The sequence below is a fragment of the Thunnus thynnus genome, chromosome 19, assembly GCF_963924715.1.
Source record: "Thunnus thynnus chromosome 19, fThuThy2.1, whole genome shotgun sequence".
Taxonomy (NCBI): domain Eukaryota; kingdom Metazoa; phylum Chordata; class Actinopteri; order Scombriformes; family Scombridae; genus Thunnus; species Thunnus thynnus.
In genome coordinates this window covers 15,980,031-16,002,443 of record NC_089535.1, presented here as the reverse complement: position 1 = coordinate 16,002,443, position 22,413 = coordinate 15,980,031, and the positions used below count along the sequence as shown (strand labels likewise).

General features: G+C 40.3%; 2 protein-coding genes across 3 annotated transcripts; both read right to left on the bottom strand.

The window, feature by feature from the left end:
* Positions 1-1,232: 1,232 nt before the first annotated feature.
* On the bottom strand, positions 1,233-6,416 carry car15 (carbonic anhydrase 15). The gene is made up of 8 exons (XM_067573640.1): positions 5,150-6,416; positions 5,002-5,031; positions 3,956-4,132; positions 3,718-3,863; positions 3,505-3,597; positions 3,353-3,419; positions 3,101-3,261; positions 1,233-3,017 (listed from the first exon to the last, which is right to left on the bottom strand). Exons 1-8 carry the CDS (start codon positions 5,199-5,201, stop codon positions 2,793-2,795), a joined length of 951 nt encoding a protein of 316 aa, XP_067429741.1. The 5' UTR covers positions 5,202-6,416; the 3' UTR covers positions 1,233-2,792.
* Positions 6,417-6,807: 391 nt separating this feature from the next.
* On the bottom strand, positions 6,808-22,288 carry dgcr2 (DiGeorge syndrome critical region gene 2). 2 transcript variants are annotated; one of them, XM_067573638.1, is made up of 11 exons: positions 21,879-22,288; positions 15,495-15,527; positions 14,284-14,406; positions 11,710-11,796; positions 11,379-11,589; positions 10,566-10,642; positions 10,274-10,456; positions 9,973-10,176; positions 9,648-9,800; positions 9,024-9,260; positions 6,808-8,935 (listed from the first exon to the last, which is right to left on the bottom strand). In XM_067573638.1, the coding sequence occupies exons 1-11, from the start codon at positions 21,958-21,960 to the stop codon at positions 8,703-8,705; spliced, it is 1,623 nt and encodes a 540-aa protein (XP_067429739.1). In that variant the 5' UTR covers positions 21,961-22,288; the 3' UTR covers positions 6,808-8,702. The 2 variants fall into 2 exon arrangements, with proteins under 2 accessions (XP_067429739.1, XP_067429740.1); XM_067573639.1 differs by lacking the exon at positions 15,495-15,527 and having other exon boundaries at positions 21,879-22,287.
* Positions 22,289-22,413: the final 125 nt, after the last annotated feature.

The window sequence follows — 22,413 nt, the reverse complement described above, 5'->3', positions numbered from 1 at the left end:
CAACACTAATGCATCATTTTACACAGCATGTATTATGTATATTTTTATTTCACTACATTTTACACACTCTTTGCACATTTATTACAACTATGTTGAAGAGATTCTGATATTACAATCATATTAGCCAACTGGAGAGATAGAACCTATATGTTTGTAGTTTGATAGTTTGATGAGAGCTTTAATTAAGCTGTTTATTGATTGATAGATGGCGTTCTGTATGTGTTAATGTCCTGTATACGCTGGACGGAGTCAGTTTTAATCAAAGGACTGCTACTAACACTCCAGTTCATTGAAGGAATGGGGAGGTGTTGGGTGGAAAAAGCCACAGCGTAGCGACCCGAGAGGAGAAAATAGGGTCTAGTGGAAAGAATGTCAGATCTGATAAAGTAAAAGTCAGCATGAAGTAAACAACTTTGTAAAATGCAGCACACCAGCGTGCCGTGATCACAGCCAGAAACAAGCTGTCTAAAACACAAATGTTTCCTAATATTTTCTCATAAAATGTGTATAAAAATGACAAATCTTCAATAATTTTTGAGTGAAATTCAAATAATTACTTATGAAGAAAGTATATATTTATTATTAATATGAAGAGAGTGCAGGTTCCAGTGACCTATCAGTCATAATTAACAGGAAATGGTCACAATGTCAAAAAAAAACCTGGTGTTCATGCCTCATATTTAAAGGTTAAAGGTTTAATTGCTGCCAAATGTTCACAGCACAGTCAGTATTGTGTATTTAAGTGGATTATGAGATGATCAGCTGTAAATGTGATGTTATTCTTCTCTCTTTTATGTGAGGAAACAGCTACTCATGTCTAAAAATGTGTCTTAATAAAGTTGTCAGTGATGATTTTGCTATTAACTAAAGTCAGCAAGGTTCATATGTGATTTAAAGTATTTACATGCAGTTACTAAAGTTTTGAAATGATATAAAGAAAGATTTCACAACAGCATACATTCACATCTATGACTTATCCTCACTTTGACATTGTTGCAGTATTTACACAGATTTTCAGCGCTGTTGCACATCAACATCTATTCAACACCTGTACGCACCTGCTGACGTGTGTGATTTTAATATTTCATGCTGCTGACACACCTCAGCCGAAGATTTTCAACTCATCGGAGCCTTTTTTGCATGATCTCCATCACCTCGCAGAGCAGGAAACGATGCAAACGGGGAAAGCAAATGTCTCTCGCTACTCAAAAACAACAACAGCAAACGTGACATTGAATAAAACATGTTTATTGTTTGAATACAGAAAATGTTATAACACATTCAGTAAAAAAAAAGAACTTTAACACTGATATTAAAGCTCATATTTGATATTTTATCTTGCAGTTTTTCATTCAGTGTTGCCTATTTGCATGCTTGAAGCGCTTCTCTACATGCTGCTAGTTTACAGCGATGCTCGGGGGTCCGGGCAAATATGCAAATTGAATTGACACACAAAGCAATGATGCACAGGCTCACACACAGAATATTTTGCATGTTGGATGCAGGAGAGCCGGCTCATTAGAAAAACATTACTTCCACTTTATTTTAGGTCTTTTTTCTTAATGGGCTCTTTGTTCTGCGACAGGCCTTTTTTTTCACAGCGGATGTTTTGACTTGTCACAGCAGGAGAAGCACAGGTGTAATTAATCACGTTAAACGATGGCTCGGTTCCATTTAAAGTTCATCCGCAGGTCAAATGGAATAGGTAACGCTTAATATTATTAATAATACCTGTGGTTTTCCTGTTATGACATGTCAAATGTCTGCCAAGAAGAGACCATTATAGGAATAGCTTGATGCAGTAGAGCAGACGTTGTGGTTTGTTTGGGGTTATAAATAACCTTCAGTACTTTCTATCCGCCTCTATAAATTCCAGCTGACTAGACTAGACTTCAAGGTGAGCTGCTGCCACCACATACTGTTTGTTTTCAACTTACACTTTGAGATCTGTATTATAGAGACATTTAATGTGAACAACAGCCAAAGATCTTCATGATTAATACTTTCTATTTGCCCTCCCTTTTCTTTTCAGCCATGCTAGCAGCATATACAGTGTCGGTCTGTCAGCCAGTTCAGCACTTTAGTCCACACTAAAATATCTCAACAACTATTAGATGGACTGCCTTGAAATTTTGTACAAATGTTCGTAGTCCCCAGAGGATGAATCCTACTGACTTTGATCCTCTGATTTTTCCACCATCACCTTAAACCTTGACTTTTTTGGGGGGTATTTAATGAAATATCTTGACAACTATTGGATGAACTGCTGTGAAATTTCAGAATTTGTCCAGTTCTTTGTTTTATGACCAAATATCTGCAAAACTCATGACATTCCCGGCTGTACTGGGTGTTACAAACGACCTTTGACCCCAACCTCACCTAGCCAGCTAATGCTAAATGAAAAGACAGTGTATGTGAGGATTATACCTTTTCAAGAGCAAGCTATAAATGCAACAGGTCATAAATGCATATAAAACATGTTTCAACACCAGTGTTCAATTCACATTGTTTTAACTGTTAGTAGGTTAAATGCACAAATGGAGTTAAATAATCCTGCAGACAGCAGGGTACAATCACAAAACATTTAGTAACAATCCAACATATTACAGTACTCTTCTTCACAGTTTGTTTTTTTATGTTTATTCTTTGCTGGAGCATTTCTACTGATGTGAAAACTCTACACGGTACCTCAGGTTCAAATAATAAACTTTACTAACTCCTACACGTTGCTTTCAGGGTAAAAACTGAGTGGCAAAAACATTAATTCATCTTTGTAGTGTTTCAACGCAGCGCTAAAGTCCAGAGATAAAAGCTCCCAGCAAAATGATTTGAAGCAGATGCACTGACACGGCTGACCTGAGGGGATGACTCGCCGTCCCTCTGAGCAGTTTGGCATCTTTGGACGCAGAGACAATGCGACTGAAGGTGGGATGGATGTGTCTGAAGTTGTTCTGTAGAGGTGTGACCTGCTCTGCGTCTTCCTCTGTGGAGAAGATCTGTGAGGTAAACTGAGCCAGCTGAGGAGGAGGAAACATAAACATCATGTTCAATCACAGCACTCGTGTAGAGGGTATGATTTGAAATGACTCAAGAGACCTACTTGAGACCATGAGATGTAGATGGGGACCTCATACAGGGTCCAAACAACCACTTGAGAACACGGAGGAGTGGTGAGGCTGCCGTAATAACGATAATACTGACTCATGTTGTGCTTCGGCAGAAGGCTCATCAGTGGAAATGGTTTGACTTTTGCAGTTTGGCCTTGGGGAAGGACACACAGCCGTAATGAGAACAGAGTTACAAATAACAGAAAAGAAGCGGAAAGGACTGAATATTTTGTCTCTCTTCCAACCTTTGTAAGCAACAGAGGACAGTTTTTGTGATATGTGTCCAAAATGCACATTGTCTGCGTAAACAACCTGCAAAAAAAACACAGAATCAGGATTTTTTTTTGACTGAAAATAACTACAAATGCTGTAAAATGAAGTTTTAAATTCAACTAACATCAATGAAGAATCCAAGAACAGCGAGCCCCGTTGGATCATCCAAGGCCGCCGACATATTCGGATGGATGGACTTCATGTTGACAACGTGCATCTGGCAATAAATTTAAAAAAAAAAAGACTTTTAAAGACATTAAAGGGCAGCTGCACACAATCAGTTTGCCAAATCAGTTGTTTTGTGACAGTGTAGAGCTGTCTACTGACCGTACTGTACCTCCATTGGGTATCTGCGTCTATCCATCGTGTGCTCTGAGCCGTTAGTGGCCGGGCCTCCCCAGTGGAAGTGCAGCTGGACGGTGTGGTACACATCTGGCAGGCCTCCGCCTCTCACTGACATGCCACTGCTGACCTGCAGCACGACTGTACAGCACAAACATGAGATCACTAACTCAAACGGACAATAACACACACACACATACACATGTGCGTGACGACATCTGCTGTATATTCACCAGAGTGTCCGTCATTCTTTAGCGTCCAGTGGCCTGTTTGGAGCATGTCGAAGCCCTCCAGATGCAAAGGCCCCAGAGATTCATTTCTGGTCATCTCGTGGTCCAGATTGATGGGAGAGTGGTGCTCTTCGAGTAAAGGGTGACATGAGGGGAACGTGTCTCCCCAGGCGTAAGGATCTGAGGGTGGCAGAGAGACCACATGAGCCCCAAATACACCAGTGGAAGACTGTGTTTCTCCCCATGGGGTTGAAAGATAAATCTGAGGTGTCTCGAGATTATTATTGTGTCAGGAAATAAGAAAAATATTGATTCTGAAAGTTCATTCATGATACCAACAAGGTCCCTTTAGTAGCTGTTCTGGAGCTTTTGACTGTAACACACAATCTGTGTGAAAAGTTATTGGAATTGTACATTTTCAGTGTAATTTTCAGTTTTTCTGAGTGCTTTAAATTACTTATTTTGTCAACAAATGTTCCCAAGGTCAAGATAGAGCAAAATCCATCTACTGAGGAAAATCATCTGATATGATAGAAAGCTCCAGAACAAGGACTTTGTGTTGTCAGTATTAGAAAGATACTGTTCTGCCACTTATATTTAAATTATTTTGCACTTCACTTTTCTCTGTTCTTTGCCTTTTTTTCTTACAAATTATCCAGTAGTTAAACCTCTTGAGGCCTTTGACAGATATTCATATTCTACAATCTGAGAGCTTCAGAGTAAAAAAAAGTCACTCGTTGGATGATTAAAACCTTTTCAGCCTGTAATGAAGGATCGCAAACAGACACTGCTTCATTTTAAGGTGCCACCTGCCAAAAACAGCTACACACTTCATTTGGATTTAATTTAAATTTTCAATAATAGAAACAGAACTTTTGTAACTTTCCCAAACTGTGTAAAATTAGTCTTTTTTTCAGTTGAATAATGTCTTTAATTGGCCGGTAAGGTCGTCTAAGTTATTCACACACAAGGAAGCACACACTTTAAATATTCAGCAAGATATCAGAGTCTTTGAGTTACTCTTTTTTTTTAATTGAAGTGTCACTTACCACAATGTGGTTCATTATAACAGTAGTCATCTGGAATATAAAAATAGCAACATGTTGACATAATTACTCCGTCCTCCTACTTTACTACTTTAAATTTGATATAACTGACACATTCATATTTTCTATGAGACTCAAGCAGCATCCTCACCTGAATCCACGTACGAAACAACGATCACCAGAAGAGCAGCAGCTAAAATCATGGTAGGATCCCGCGGCGCGACGACTCCGGACAGGTGTCAGTATATCTGAGGTAGACCGAGCAGCAGTGGAGCCGGAGGTGAAAGCCGAGTTTTATTTATTCTCCCGGTCTGATCAGTGAACCGTGTCATTACCAGTCTAGTGGTCTTTTCTGATCAACAGGCTCATTGATGCAGGGACAGCTTCACTTCACCGCCCCCCCCCCCCCCCCCCCCCGTCCTCCTCCACCCTCAGCATAGATGCCCAATGACTAGTAACAAGACCCATTCATCCCTCCACCATGGGAAGAGGCAGAGGATGTGTAGCACACTGAATTAAGGTATCAGAATTTAAGGTTTTTTTTAAAAATGCTGAACTGTTTGTGTATTTTCAAAAAAAAAAAAAAAGGTGGAAATATAAAATTCTAGTTTAAAAAGAAACATTACTTTCATCACTTTATGTGAAAGCACATTTTATGTATGTTTATTGTTAAACACAGTAAAAATAAAGGGAATGTTCACTAATTTCCTGTCAGTAAAGTGGATTATTGTTGAAATTTTATGCTTTAATATAAATGACTTTAACATGTTCTTTCCAAAAATGTGAAAAAAAAAAGATGAACTACTTATGTAGCACAAGAATGTGTCTTTAAACTTGAAATATAAAAGCTCAGATTCACATTCTGACATAACTATAATACGTTTTTATGTGATGTTACATTTTCCCACCGTCTCATAAATCCAATCATCATGGATAGCTCAGCGTTAAGTGTTACGTCTCTCCCATCCAGGAATAGATTATGTGATTCTGTCACTACTTGGCCCGTGTGAACAAAGCCTCTTTTCTTGCTCTCCAGCAGGGTATCACTATCTCTGCTCTGGCTGCTGCCTTTATGAGTCACAGCGAGGTGCGCTATATCCACTTTCTTTAAATTATCTGAATCTTTTTGATTGCTGCCGTGGGTTGGGATTTAATCGAGACAACCTACGTCTCACTGTTAAGGGGAAGAGAGGGATTTTCCCTTCCATCCCACCTTAATCCTCTTTGACATTTGGTCACAAACGCAGACGGGAGGAATTTCCTAAACAAGTCACAGAGCGGCTGAATGTCGTGATTGATGAGGCTCGATGTAAAGTTCAGTCTGTGTTCACACTGATGCAAGAGTCGTCCTTCATGGTGCAATTTATTTGGCATTTGATTAGATGTACATCTACCTCAGAAAAACACAAGCCCCCCCCGCCCACCCCCACCCCTGTAAATTTAAAGGCTATGAAATAAAAGACAATGAAAATGTAGCATCTGTTGTTTTATACATAAAACATTTCAAATCCAGTAAAATGAGTCGTCACACCGCCATGGTCGAGCACAGAAACTACAGTGTAAATGCAGCTGTTTGGGTCGTGGGCAGGTTTTTTTCGATGCATACGGAGATATTAAACTATATGCAAGAGTCTTTGAACCTACTATACAGGACTGACCGTTTTGGCTGTTTCCATTTAAAAAAAAACAAAAAGAAAAAACATCTGAACAAAACAAAAAAAATCTCTCAGCATGCCAAAAGATAAAAACATGCACTGCAGGTCCAAAAAGCAAGGTTGAAAAAATAAAAACCAAACAAACTTGATGATGGGAAAAAGAAAAAAAAAAAAATCCAAACCAGTACACCATCTCCTATACACACATGCATGTTACTTTTTTCCCCACAATTTATGAGAACATGAGTTTGTTTGTTGGATAATCCACGGTGGATTGTCGATGCCAAAAAAACAAAACAAAAAGAAAAACAGGGGAAAATAAGCTTGACAAAAATAATAATAATAATAATAATAATAATGTTTTATACACACAGTACATTCAAACATGAGATACGCAGATGCTCAGACACACAGTTTTTCTCGAGGCAGATGAAAAGCAGGTTGAATGCTGGTGGTTGCGGGTCGCTCTGACTCCGACCTGAGCTTCTCGGGCCCGACGATCTGACTCCTTCATTCATGTAAAATTCATCCTTGAGTGAATCAAACGATTGTCGTCATAATAGGGGGTCTAACTCGCTCCTAATATGCACTTTACACTTTTTCCTTTTATTACAATTTTTTTTTTTTTTTATCCCATTGAGAAACAAAAACGGTTAGACCCGTCAACACCAAATCAGAAACAGACTCGCAGCTGTGGTCGGTGACGTCACCTTCATCAGTAGCTGAAAACATCATCGGTAACTAAGATCACACATAAAGACACATCAGCGATGGAGTGGCAGCATCCAAATGTGACACCTGACAAATTGTTCTCCCCCCCCCCCCCCAAAAAAAATAGTTTTTCCCGAAAAAACAGAAAAAAAAAACCTGATTTAATGAACAGATGAGCGTGCAAAACATTTTAGCAAATACACAGTTCATGATAAAGAAGAGATGATAATGTAACAATGGGACCATCTGCATGATTCAATGACTTCATGATTGGAACAGTTATTTTAAATAAATTGATTTTTTTTTTTCCAAATTCAATGGCAGGATATCATCCCTAATCTTAACACATATATACTTGAAAAGCTTCATCGCTTTTCAACGGGGAGTTCAGACTGCTTCTATCCAAGAATAAAACAATCGAGATTACAGCCTGCGGTCATAAATTATCAAAAGAACACAATACCAAACTCAGATTTATCAGTACCACAACATTCGTTGATACATAATGCTTCTGTGCCAGCATTACCTTATAAAAACCCACTATAGGAGGGACCTAACCGTACCTTCTTGCAATGTTAAACTACAAAACACCTTTTGCTGCAAATATGCGCTATAAACCTGGAAGACAGCTTCATGTATCAGACTAATAAGAAAGTGAGGGAACAGCAGGGTTTTTTTTATGAGCGAGTAGAAATCCAGATGTGGGACATGCCGCGACAGGCAAGGCTGATAAGAATGTTATTGTAGCCTGGAGACGGACAGATCGATTCAGATTCATCCGCTTGACTGACGGTATGATGCAAAAAAAAAAAACAACAACAAAAAAAACAAAAACGCACAAGGAGCACAAGCTGGCTTCATTGTCCCGTCTGTCATTCTTCGCCTTGTGCTGGACACACACACACACACACAAGTATAACAAATCTGACTGGCACAGACCTGAGGGGGTATTTACATCAGGGCTTCTCGACCAATCAGGCCAACTCTGAGATGTTTGGAAAGCTTTGCTCAGTCGATGCGTAAAAGTAAAAGTGCAGCCATCTCAGCCTTAATGTAGTGTTTTTCTTCTCTGTACAGAAACAGTCTTCTCTGCTCCTTTTGATGCCAGTGTCTTGAAAAAAACTCTGACTGCAGAGCCTTCGCAGAGTGATCCTCAAAGAACCAGGCGGCTCCACCTCCTGATATGCCTGTACAAACTTTTAACTCTCTCTGCAGTCAGCATTTTTGATAAACGACAGATCAGTCTGCTGTGTCCTCTCCCCGGCGCAGTGGGTGGAGCAGAACACACTCGTGACCTTCCTCAACCAGCAGGGAATGTCCTGCTGTCCGTCTGCAGTCCTATACCATGGTGCTGAGGGAGGAGGCGCAGTCTGCGGGCATGGGAGCGGGGGTGTGGCCATCTGTCGGGGTGTCGGGCCCCACCAGGAGGGTGCTGCTATCTATGGAGTCCTCCCTCTCCTGAGAGGACGGCGCCAAGTCTGGCACGGGACCAGAGGTGTTGGAAATGTCGGCCTGGAGCCCATCTACCATGACGTTCATCTGGCTCGGAACCATGGAAACCCCGCTGTGACCTGCAGGTAGCGACAAAGAGAGAAAATGAAGACTCTCTTCTGTACATAATGAGGTAGATGAATAACTAAAGAAAGGATCTGCGCCTACCGAGGTCCACGTAGAGGAGGCTGTCTGGGTTGATGGAGGCTTCGTACGGAGGAGGGGGGTCATCGGGGTGCTGGATGTCGGGGTATTTGTAGGCTGCATACGGCGGAGGAGGCTCTTGGAAATGGAAAGCGCCGCCCTCTCCATCATCAGACAGATGCAAGGGAGTGAGGCCGGTGCCAAAGGCATCGGGGCCGTAGTCAAAGCCTGGGACTCGTCTTCCAAGGTTAAAGTGGTGCACTGAGCAAATAAAAACAGACAGATACACAGGATGATGCTGCTAGACAACACTGAGAATGCACAAACGCGTCTTATTAAAAAGAAACCCTCAATTACAGCATAAATTAGATCAGCAAGAAAAAGTAGAGGGTTTTATGTGACTCAGGTTTTATGGAAATGGAAAGATGTTTCCATCAATAGTCTTGAGCTGCAAGAGTTTCAACTGTTTAATAAGCAATGACTGTTTAGTTTCGAGCTCAGAAGCTGAAAATAACACAAAATAACACTTGTGCTGCAGTTACAGTGTTTTAACTGACACTAAGTATGACAGGAAAGCCTCATTAAATAACCAAAGTGTTATCAGTCAGAGAGGGGTGTGTACGAGTGTCCAAAAGGCTTAATGCTTACAGTTCCCACCAATCAGTGTTTCTATGCGTTCGCGCCTCCGCTGACGGAGTCTGTGCACCATGAAGAGCAGCAGAGAGAGGATGAGGAAGGATGAGATGCAGCTGACGATCAGTCTCATCCCGCTGGCCATTGAGTCAAACAGACTGTTTCCATCTGAGTAAAGAAAGATGGAAAAATGACAAAATAAGAATATTACTTCTTGCAAGCTTGTTTAAAATAACAAGTTGCTAAAGGCTAAAAGTTTCTGCTGGCTGAATGTTCTTGTGCACAAGAAAATATTTTGCTGAGATGAAACACTGCTCTGATCAGCGCGATGTGTCAGTACCTGGATCCAGGCAGGTGAACTTGCAGCACTCTTTGGGATCCTTGCGGAAGTGCTGGCAGCCCTGCGGCCGCTCGCACAGCGCGGCCACGCACATCTCAGGCTCGCCGTCGTGACATGTGCAGCTCAGACACGGGTCGTCCCCCTTAGGGGTGAAGTAGTAGCCCTCGTTCACGACGTTGTCTTTAATATCAACACACGTTTGTCCTGTTGAGGAAATACGACATTAGGGCAAAAAGTCAAAAACAATCATATGACTGTAATGAATGACGTCTGATGGACAAAACACAGAACGAGCACATACTCCTCTTGCAGAGAAAGGGGAACTTCTTGTAGCAGTTCTCAGCGTGCCAGCTGTGCAGACCTCGTTCATTCATGCTTTTGATCTGAAAGCGTTGAAGCTGGGCGCAGAAGACGTTGTCCTGGGTGGGAGACGCCTCCCCAAAATTGGTCAGACCCTCAGGTGGGAGAAACACCTGCATCGACCCTGCTCAGAAAATATAAATATTTTTAAGCATTACAACACTCAAGTTACAGATCAGTAGTTAGCTTTCTGTTTTTTTTTTCTTTAAAAAGAGTAAATAAATCTTAATTACCTTTATATGCTACCTCCCAGCGGCCCTCGAGAGAGTGGTTCTGATTAGTGATCACATACTGGTAGCCTACCCAAAACCTTAAAGAAAAGGAAATTACAATAATGTTTTCATGTAAAACGGTTTATACATCAATCCAAAGCCAATATTGAGCACTTTAAACTGCCGCTACTGGCCACTAGATGGCCTGCAACAAAGCACAGAGCATCATCACTGACACCATCCTCTGCTGGGACATGCTGAAACTAGACTCACAAGTCAGTCTCTAAACACTTTGCTCAACCTGAGACCGAGGACAATATCCCAGCTTTCCTTGTTAAAACTGGGTGGAAACAATTAGAGAGTTTTTAAAAAAAAGCCATTTATTCTGAAATCCCCAGATGATCGGTAGGCTGGGAGATCTCCGATTGTCTGGTATCGCGAGACTGTGCTGAAACATGTGACTGTAGATTTTATATCATATGAACTAAAAAGATCAACAAGGGCACAACATGGGGTTTGATAAGTTAGAAAGAGAAGCAGACAGGAAACTTAAATGTTTTAATGTCTAGAGATTGAGCTGCTTCCTCTGTGACTGAATAAAAAGCTTGACGGTTGTGATTTCAAGCGCGCATGTTCAGCCAGTTAAAGTTCATCACACTGTATTAACTAGTAAATGTCTGCAGAAAAGCACAAACTTCTGATTACACAGTAAAAACATCCATACAGTTAAGCTCTTTCAGGAACTTACAATCTAAAACTTCTGCTTGTATGTGGTGCGACAATTCTGATGTTAAAACATCTTTCAAACAAAACACAGTGAAGTAAAAAACTCACTTGCACTGATCTCTGCGCTCGCAGACTTTGTCGTCAAAGTCCACCTCGATCTTCAGTATGAACTGCAGCTCCTCGTTGGTAACGAACGTGGCCAATGAACCGTTGACTTTCTGACAGGTGTCCACAGCCTGCCAGTAGTTTTCATTCCTCAGGTACACTTTGTAGCAGCTGGCTGTCTTCTCGTAGTGGTGCCACCCGCTGGGGCATTTCTCTGCGGATGAAAAAGAAACTTTAGCGTCGTGGTTGATGAAAGCTGTGTACGCGATCATAATGCAGATTCACCAACCATATAATTAACTACAAATCAAGTGAGGGAGAGTTAAGCGCTTACTGTTGAAGCGCACAGGCTGAGCCACACCAATGACGTCTTCCACCTGGTCATATCCGTTGCCGAAACGAAACCTTTCTTCCTTTATAGCTGCAAAAACAAACGACTCAAAGTCAACAATCAATCATCAGTTCTCCTGAACTTTGGATCATGTTTCAGTGCAGATATTGGTTTGTATTGTGCAACCTGTTAAAAGCCTGTGATGTAATGAAGCACTGTCAGGCCGCTCCTGAGGTTATCAAAGCCCACACACATAAAGTGTTCGCCAGCCAGAATAAACCCCTTTTCATTTGTTTGATAGCCTGACAGATAAATGGATAAACTGTCGACGCTTTTAAAGTTATCTGTGTGCACAAGCGACAAAACAATTCAGCTACAAGTTCCCATGTGAAGTTAAAATATCCATTTATAGCTCTTGGATAACTACCTCTTTCTTTCACTTGTTATCCACTTCATGTTTTTTCTGATCAACATTTCCGCCCGTGTTGAGATACATCACTTAAGATAGGAATTTAGCAACATGAAGTTTGTGTCATGACAACCATCTGTGTCTCAAAAACATGATTGAGGAAGTTGATACAGATTTGGGAAGATAAAAGCAGAACCAAAGCATTACTTAAGTAAAATTAAAATTCGATGAAATTGACGTCAGGATGAATCTTCTGTAAATATTCCTCTCAAGTGTTGAGTAAGTCATCGGTTTTATGCAAGATTAGGAGGGAAGGAAGAGGAGTCCTGCTAAAAATGACAAAAAGAGAGATGCATCACTGTGCCTCTTTTTGATGTAAAATTCATGAAATTGGCCAAATACCAACAGCCATATTTTAGTTTACCCACTTTTCTTAGTTTAGCAGTGCTGTGTTTTAGTTTGCAGCACTGAATATACAAAAAAATGAACATGTAGAATTGCTGCTCTTAAAAAAGGGGAAACATAAACACACATTAGATTTGTCTTTTTTTGTGTGAATAAAAACACTGAACAAATGCAGGCTGATGTTCACTATTACTTGTGTGCTGAAAATTTAATTATTTACAGGTAGCACTAAACCCGACCAACTAAAATAATCTCAGCGTTGATTCATTCCAAAACTGAAACAAATCTGCTGACAGATCGAGCAAAAAAAAAGCAGGAATTACTGGTTACAAAAATAACAATAGAGGTTACCTCTGCTGCACCGTTTGAATTATTGAGCAAGAGCAGCTCCTCGAATTCAGACATTAAACTGAACTGAAAAACATAACTGGTGACATTTTGAGAATCTAAAAACTAAAAACTCTCCAATTTCTTTAATTTCATGATAATTATTTCTATTCTACTTTGTTTCCTCCATCTTTAGACAGTATTATTTATGTATTTTGTATTAGTGTACAATGTAGAATAACAGCGACTGTTTGCAGCCTGGTTTACTTCTGTACTTTTGTGTGTGTGGGTTTTTTTTTTTTGCCAAGAGTGTATTTACAGTTTCCTCTTTTCAGTTTTCTCCATTATGAGCTTGAACAGTTTCATCTGGTGTTTGTCTTGCTAGAATTTGTGTGAAGGATTTCTCCACCATGCCATGTTATTCAACAAATAGCTAAATCTCAAACCAGATTGATTTCTGTGTGTGCTGTTGATTCAGTCGACAATAAGGCCTCACTGAGGCGAATTGAGTGAGCATTGTTTAGGGTTTTCTTGCATTTAACCATGAAACCACAACAAGTCTGCACATTAGAAATGGGCTTAAACATAATGGTTTTTTGCTTATGATCACACAGATTATACTGTATATGCCTTTGTGGTAAGCAACCATTTAATTGGTGAATAAACATTGTTCAGTGCTGTTGTTTATCTCTAAACAATTCCTGCTTTTATTGCCTGTTCTGAAATTGTACTTTTACTCAAGAATAAATTATCCAATGTAAAAACAAAAAAAACTGTGTTGTTGGCAGGCCTGCAGTGTTAACTCAACGCATGCACCACTACTGCTGTATGGAGGTCACATGCTGTACTCAATCCTTTCAATAATTCCCATTATGCGGTCAGAGATCTGGGGATAAGGTCTCTCTGGATTTAAGAAGGGAAAACAATAGGATTTCGGTCAAAAGGCTTTGCGCTGAAACATCGATGCAGTGTTGAAGAGATCAACAAATGGTAAACAAAAACACAGACACAGACACATGTGCAGCCACTCAGAATAAAACCCAGCCTCCCCTCTGCCATCTGACGCTGTCAGTCCGGAGCTGCCGGTCCTGCATTTTGATTCACTGTTGGCTGAGGACTTAAAACCACGTCTGAGCTGTTTGGTTAAAGCAAATCAGCTGCTGTGTTTGGGGGTTTTGTCGAGTTAAGGCACTGCTACACATACTATGAATGTGTCTGGGTCAAAATACATCACTTAACCTCTCTGAGTACTGCTTGATTAGATCCCAGTGTCTTAAAGGCATTTTTCTAAAGCATTTTTCTGTGTATTCCAGCTGTGACCCCATTGTCCAAGTGTGAAAAGGCGCCCCGTGTTGCTATTCTTTCCAGAAATCAATGGTGTTATGGGTGTTAGGTAACAGGGTGGCTGTAAAAGGGCTTAAGTGAGATATACTCACGGGGACAGTCCATCTCGTCGCTCTTGTCCTCACATGCTGTCCAGCCGTCACACTGCCAGGACATTGGGATACACTGCATCTTCCCACTGCGGCAGGCAAACTGCCCAGGGCTGCAGCGCTGCTCTGAAATACGACAAGAGAGTTCGTGTGGTCATACCTGCACGTGACTAAGCCTTTTTCTATACAAGAGAAAAACGTTTTAAATTAGAGTCCAGCAGAGGAGTCGGTGAGGCCACGTGAGATTTTAATGGCAGCTAATAAAAGGAAAGACCTTAGATGGTGATGGGGTGAAAATTAAGGGGATGGAATAGATAAAACTGATTTTTAACGTTCTTCCCGAGAGCGAACAAAGAAATCACAGTCAAATAGTAGTAATAAATGAACTAAACCAGCAGCAAGTGGACATTAAAGTGTAACATAATATAGGCTACATTTCCTTTCAGCCTTTTTAGCTCATTCGCCAATATAATATACACAGACAGCAACAGAAGGGGGGGAAAAAAAAAGATAACTGGTCGGACTTAGAAAAGGGATCCTGGCAAAAAGGAAAATCCGCAGTGGTTGATAACTCAATATGTTCAGATTAGTTCAGACAAACTTAGAAATCCACCAAAAGAACATTTTTCTGTTTCATGTCAGTAGACAAGTTTGATCATGTCTTAAAGCTACTGCAGTTCGTTTTTTTTTTTTTTAAATCAGGCCTCTGAAAATAAACCGACTGACTGTTAGGAAGGAAACTAAGAAGTGGTAAACCTACAGCAGACACACACTTACACACACTCTCTATAGGCCTTTTGTCCGCTTTTATCCTCCAGCAACACCGTTTTGTGCTAAGTGGGTCTCCACGCCATGTGTGATTAACATAAAAGATGCCTTTGCATCAGGGCTGCCAGTGCCGAGCCTTCCCCATGTGATGAATGAACGAGTCCATTGAGGGACTCAAACAAGACCCAACAACGTTATTGATCACGGGAGAGGAAGTTGTACGGGCCTTGTTTTGAAATAGGTCAATAGATAAACTACATTAGCTACTTAGAAAAGGATTTAGAATAATAAGGGATGACTCTTCCTCTATTTTAAAGTACTTTTAAAAAGTGAGACATTAAAATAATAAACAAATCACAGGTCTTTTCAAACTGAAGGAGTTTTTTTTTTAAATATTCTAACAAAAAGATCAGACAGCTACACTGAAACACATACTGCTTGCTTACCTGACAATAATCTTGCCAGAGCTAGCCGCGGACCTGAAACAAATAGAAACAATAGAGTGAACTATCCTGTATGTCAGTGTGATGCCAATTTTTTTTTTTTTTTTTTTTTGCACTTGAGCCAAAAAAAAGGACAATATTCATCCTGTTGTCTGTAAGGGAATCTATTATTTAAGCTGTCAACACTTCTCTGGCATTTGTCAGTGATTTCCCAAGCTGCTTGCACAGTACAGGGTGTATTAAACCATCTGTTCTTGGTATACAGGTGGCTGTGTTTACCTAAAAATGAAGCTGGACCACCCACTCACCTCACAAATAAAGCTACACTATTTACTTAGATAAACCTCAGAGCTATTTCAAGACTGTGACTGTTGTTTCATCTGTGTACCAACCACCTTAGTTGATGTACTCAAAACACACCGAACGACGTCAAACCTAATCTGAGCTTTGACACAAAGATAAAATAAAACTGGTCTTTTGTATTACTTGGAAATGTACTGACAAATTCAGATGTCCCACACGATTATGGATGTACTCTTCAAACCAGATGTCACACTACATCCTGTTTATGGCCCAGAAAAGTATAATAAATAAAGTTTTCACTTTGTATAACATACAGACCTGTGAAGTTATGCTGTGAGCTTCAAGTTCAAAAAGTTCACATAAGGTGATTTTTGAAGGCCTTCACCATTTCTCCATTGGACCCAGTTTAAACCAGTGTGAGACTGCAAAACAATGTTTATAGTTTCAGAAAGCTAAAGCTACATTAAGCTGTGCTGTTATTAACTATAAATGAAGAGGAAAACAAACATTTAAATATAGTCTGGGCTAAAAAAAAGTGAACCTTTATGGCTGACCTCAACGCCAATAGAGGTGTTTTGAGAGCCCTCTAACACAGCAGACGTCACCTTGTCTTAGTTGATGCTAAGTGGATTGAGACGCATTACAGGCCTGTCTGAGTCTCCTGGGACTGAGTGCATTACCGCTGATCCCATCAAACCTGAATATGTGTCAAAATGATGGATAACATTAGAGACTACATATCCCGAAAACATTAGAGAAGATTTGCGATGTTAATAATTAATGTAATAAACGTTCTTGGCTTTAAAAGATGACAAGTAAATCTTGTTTTGAAGTTCCCTGAAAGATATTATAATAATGTGAAAGTATAACATATCCGTCATATTTAACTCTCACTCTCATGCTCTGTACATTTGCTAATTTTCTGCAGACATCAACACATGAGCGTTTTCCTGGCCTGTACACGTCTGCCAGGCGATGAAACAAATTTTCTGGCTCTTTTCAAGTTAAATCTACATTTTCTCGGGGCTAAAAAAAAAAATAATGCCCAATTTGTGCTTTCTGATGCACGTGAGCTCTGTTTGAATAAACTCTCGCTGCCTGCATGCATCAATATTTATGCTTTCTGTGCTTTTCCTGCTCAAATATCCACATGAGCAGATTTTATTCAGATACCAGTGCCGAACCACTCTAGGTTATCAGATATTACTTGTTGAAGGCACAGCTCGAGCATTTCTAGATTAAAAACAGCCTTTATCTAAAGCTATAACAGCTTCGATTTGAAGTGCACTTCGCGTGCCATTATCTGAGCCGCCTGGTGATTGGAGTATCTGAATCAGCTGTGGTCAATAGCTGATTGAAAGCTCATTTTTTTTGCTCCCTTTTTGGCAGGGACTTCACACATTTGATTAAGAGGTTAATGTTTCGGTTTTTGTGATGAGGCAAGCTAGAAGAAGACCGCTAATGGCTCATGATTAACCACAAGAAGTCCTATGCGAGGTATCATGCAGAGGTCTGTTTGTAATTCCTAGATCAAGTCTGAAAACCAAAGGAGACTGAGACTCTGGAGCCACGACTCTGGAACGACTTCTCAGAGGAGAACAGGCAGGCATGCTCTGTGTCTGCTTTTAAAGCTCTCTTAAAAACGCACTTTTTCCAGAGTTGCTCTCTCTTGAATTGGTTATTCATCTGTTTTTTAGTAATTCATACTTCAACTGTCATTATTACTGTAACAATTCTACTTTTATTTATCTAGTAATTTCTCGTTTTTATGTCTTTGTAAAGCACTTTGTAACTTGTGTTTCAACAGTGTTATATAAATAAAGTTATTACTGTTAAACATGCTTGACAGTTCATATGGTTTGCGTGCACACTGTGAAAGCAGGATAATAATCTAGAGCTATTTCTCTCACAAGCTTTGAATTTTGTGTCTACAAATGAGTGAACAGTAGCTACCCTGAGAAAAGTGAGCCTCTGAATCTCTTACATAACCAACAGGAAAATACAATAAAGAATAAGAGACTGCCCTAACCAAAGTAGAACGGCACAGCGAACTGGCCTTGTGCACACACACGCACACACACACACACCCCATCATCTCCAACCACTGATGATTCACATCAACACTGAGACTCGCTGTTAAAAGCAGTGAGTGGGTACAGGCACTCATTTCTTTTTCCTTTACATCTCACATTTAAAAAACTATTTATTTTCTCGACACTGTGTGGATGAAAGCACTTAAAGTCAAACTCCTGCACAAACCAAACTGTTTTGCATAAGTGTTGACACTTTTATCACCACACCATCAATACTTAAATGGTTAACAGAGAGAGGATTCATTTAAACAGCTGATGTGTTAAAGAGACGATAAGGATGATCTTTACTGACCTAGAGCTTAACATAATCTATCTTGGTGGGACATCAGGTCCAAGGCCTCGTATTGTCATCCTGACTGAAATCTTTCTGCCCTGTAGCACTCTTCAGTCTCCCGTGACGTCTCCATTTCCTTCACACGCACTTCCCGCTGCTCAACAATACAGGACAGCGACATGGACAAGATGTTGCTAACCATTTCAGGTGCCGTGGCGTAAAAGCCGTGTGCTCGAGCCAGAAATGTGTAGAAGGTCAGAGCTGTCCCACAGCTCCCTGCAGCAGGAAATAACTCTTCTGTGTTCTTTTACTCGTTGCTAATGTAGGCCAATAAAACACAACTCTTTAAATACTTAACTAGGCAGAATAACATTAATTTTTCGAATTTTTAGTATCTGTTTTATTGCTGATTGAAAGAAAAATATTTATTAAATGCTTTTAATTTTTGGTGGATCACTTTTCACCCTTTAAATAACCTACTCAAGGATGAGAGTTATGCTGTATGTATGAGTCAATGGCTCTGAGGACTACAGCTAGGATGATTTTATGAAAACTCATTAAGAACAATCACAATGGTGCCATAATTTAGCTCGATATTTGGAGAAGGCTTCTGATGAATTTCAAGACTTTATTAACAAGCTGTATAATCTCCTTTACTGGTGCTGGTAGCTGCCAGAAAACACTTAACTGTCAAAATAATTAACACAGCTTATTTCTCAAATGTTTACTTCAGTAGTCTTTCAAAAAAAGAGCACATCAATGTAAGAATTAGAGACTGTATTTCATATCTGCTTCATCTGGGTCACTGCAATTTGGGTCAACCGTAACTGTAGTCTCGTCGGTTGGGTATCAGGTAAAAAAAATAAAAAATCTGACTGGGTGTCGACGGATGTTGCCTGCCAAATGTTAAACTACGGCCAACTTTTTGTAAACGCAAGTGCAGTCTTTTCGTGAGACAAAGTTAGCAGTGTTGAGCCTCTTTACATTTATTTAGAATCTGGATTGAAGTAGTCCAGCCTAATCCAGGCTTTGTAAGTGGCCTACAAATGCTCCGTATCTGCTGTGCAGTCTCACATTCAAACCTACAAGCTGCCTCCAGCTTCTAATAACACATTTATGACTGTTGTGTTTAAGTATGTACGTAAGACCAACTTGACAGTAAGTCTTTATTTCTCAACTTTTAACCCTGCTTTGAGTAGGAAGTTGAGTAACACAGTGGGATAAATTGCCACAAGTACACGTTTCAGTCAGTCTTATGCTGATGGACAATGTATTTATGATCACATTCATATCCTTTAATGGTTTCAAGACTACAAATCACCTGACATGCATGTGTTTGTATCATGGGAAGAACATACAGCCACCACGGAACACATGTGCGCTAACCACCGAGCCACTGTTCTGCTTTGTCATGTGTATATGATGATATCCATTCCTGTTTTTACATTTGAGACATACTTTTGCACTGTTATGTAGTGTTAAGTGTAATGTGCATTTATGAGAAACCAGTTAAATCACATATTTATATTTTAAAGTATCATTAGCCAAACTGCATGCAAATTTTTGTACTTTAAAGTTGCCTAGCGCAAAGGTAAAAGTCCAGACAGGAATGGTACAGGAATGAAGGCTTTTTTTTACAAATATCTGAGTGTGGAAATCAGCTAAGCCAAATATAAAAGTTTGAAATTCGTCAAAATCAAGTACTGATCGGTGATTCAGAGATGGTCTGAAGCAATAACTGTTTATGTGCCTCTGCTAATCAGATTTTGTAAGACACCGTGTGACATGAAAAGTGTTTGAATCTTTGAATTGAATTATATTACAGCAAACTGGATTATTCTTCAGCTTAATGTCCAAGTCATGCAGGCATCAAGCTTCGGGAAGCTCGCCCTGCAATTGATGCGCACCAGTACTCTGCAAAAAAAAAAAAAAAAAAAAACCAACTTCTCCAAAAAATCCTGTGAAAAATACAAGAAAATATGGAGTCCCTGTGTAGGAGCACTGGCATGAAGGTCACAGTATCACCCAAACAAATAGAAGAGCACGAAATACTCTATTCAAAAGTATTAGGCACAAAGCTGAGATATAGATGGATTACCCACTCCACTTATGTAAACAAAAAAGGTGTTCACTCAAGAACACTGCAGCAGATAATGAATTCAATTCACCTTTGAAAAGGTGCATAATTACAGCTGATTACACTCTATAATTGAGTGAAATGAACCACAGAGAGCCTCCTAATACGAACTTAATATCTGCCCGAGAGCTAAAGCTGCAACACAATGTAACACCAAGAAGCATGCTGCGTTTTTGTTGTGTAACATGTTCTCAGGGCAGGCGTTGCTCCTCTGGATCGGGCCAAACAATTCTGTGTTTATCCATAAATTGAATTGATAAGTTTCTCCCTACCACCCAACTGTGAAGATCACAAGACAGAGCCTAAAAGAAAAACCCTGAGATGCATCTGTCTTCCTGCTGATAAGAATGTATCCAGGGACAACAATGTATGTATTTGCATTTGAAGTCAGAATACATGCCTTTTGTGTCAAACATGTCTTAAAATCTCAAGTGGATTAGGCCGATATTGTATTGAAAGGGGCCAGTTTTTGCAGGAAGGGATACAAACACTTACTAGAATTTAATTTTGTTTTATTCTCAAATTGTGTACCGTATTGTGTCTTTAGTATGTGCTGCAGCTGTGACAATACATCAACCTGGGATACATTTTTTCCCCATTTCGACATATAAACTTACAAATCACATAAATGAAGTTCAAGGCATATTTATGACAGTTATACGACATTGTATTGCTGTGTAGTGCAGTGTTTGTCAATCCTGGTCCTGGTGCACCTCTGCCCTGCATGTTTTAGACGGTTCCCTGCCCCAACACACCTGATCCAAATTAATGTCTCATTATCAGGCTTCTGCAGATCTCAATGAGGAGCTGATGGTTTCAATCAGGTGTGCTGAAAGAGGGGAAACATCTAAAACATGCAGGGGCAGGGGTGCCCCAGGACCAGGGCTGAAAAAAAACACTGGTGTAGTGTATCAATCTACTATGTTTAACTGTGTAACTAATGGATGAGTCAATGAGAAGCAGAGGTTTTCGATGCAGGAGCATGAATCTCTGACATGCATTTCAAATTACATCTTCACGGATAAAGCGGAGACCGACGAAGGGATGTAGTTGAGGATAAACACTGTTTACACATGTAGACGAATACAGACACCCATCTTTTATTATGAGTCAATATATATCTTTTTGATAGTTTTCCAATACAGCTGCATCAGTTAGCTAGAGTCAAAACTACTTATAAAGAAAGGCAACGGTCTTTATATGAAAAAAAAACCCAAATAGCGTTAATTGTTGTTTTTTTTCTAGAAACAAATGTGGCTAAGTGGGCTGCACTCGCTAGGTGTTTGTCGTTTATAATTTGCCGAGTGAAGCTTTTAGTTGCCTTATTTTTAAAATAAAAAAAATCAAATACTGTCACAGTGCCGACGGCAAGGGGTCAAGCCACGCCGTCCAGCAGGAGCACAGCTGCGGTTTAAAAATCACCGGAGCCCGTGGTTTCTCCAACAGGCCTCCTCTCCTGACCTGCCGCTAGCGTTACAGCTGTAATCCCTGTTTCTCCCAGTTTCACGTCGAGCCGACGGGAATGTATGCAGAGGAAGAAGGTGGGAAAAAAACACAACAACAACTTGAGATTTATTTACCTGTCCGTGGCGGGTCCGTTAATGTGAGGACGAAGAGAAGAGAGAAGAGGACGAAACTGCTGCTGTCAGCCTTCGGCAACATTTATCCTCCATTCATAGTAACTCCTCTATCCAGAAATGTAACAAATATACAGAGGATCTGCGCCGCCGTCGACCTCTTCGGATTTATAACGTTGAACGTTTAACTCGATTTACGCCCATTTTTTATGCGCCCAAAGCGGCAGCTAACGTAGAAAAATAACGCCTGAAACGCATAGTCACAACGCACAGCGACGGTTTAATCTGACCGAGCAGCTAACGGCAGCCAACTGGCTCAACCGTTAACGTCCTCTGCTGCTGCTCGGTGTGAAGCGGCGCTGATCCAAGATGGCTGCGTCGTCCCATCACAACAATCCCAATCATGCAACGCACAGGCTATCAACCGGAGGAGCTGCCGGGGCGGAGTTGAGCCGATTATACCCAGCGTGACACACGATAACCAAACGTGTGTGTGTGTGTGTGTGTGTGTGTGTGTGTCCGTTTACATTATTATATG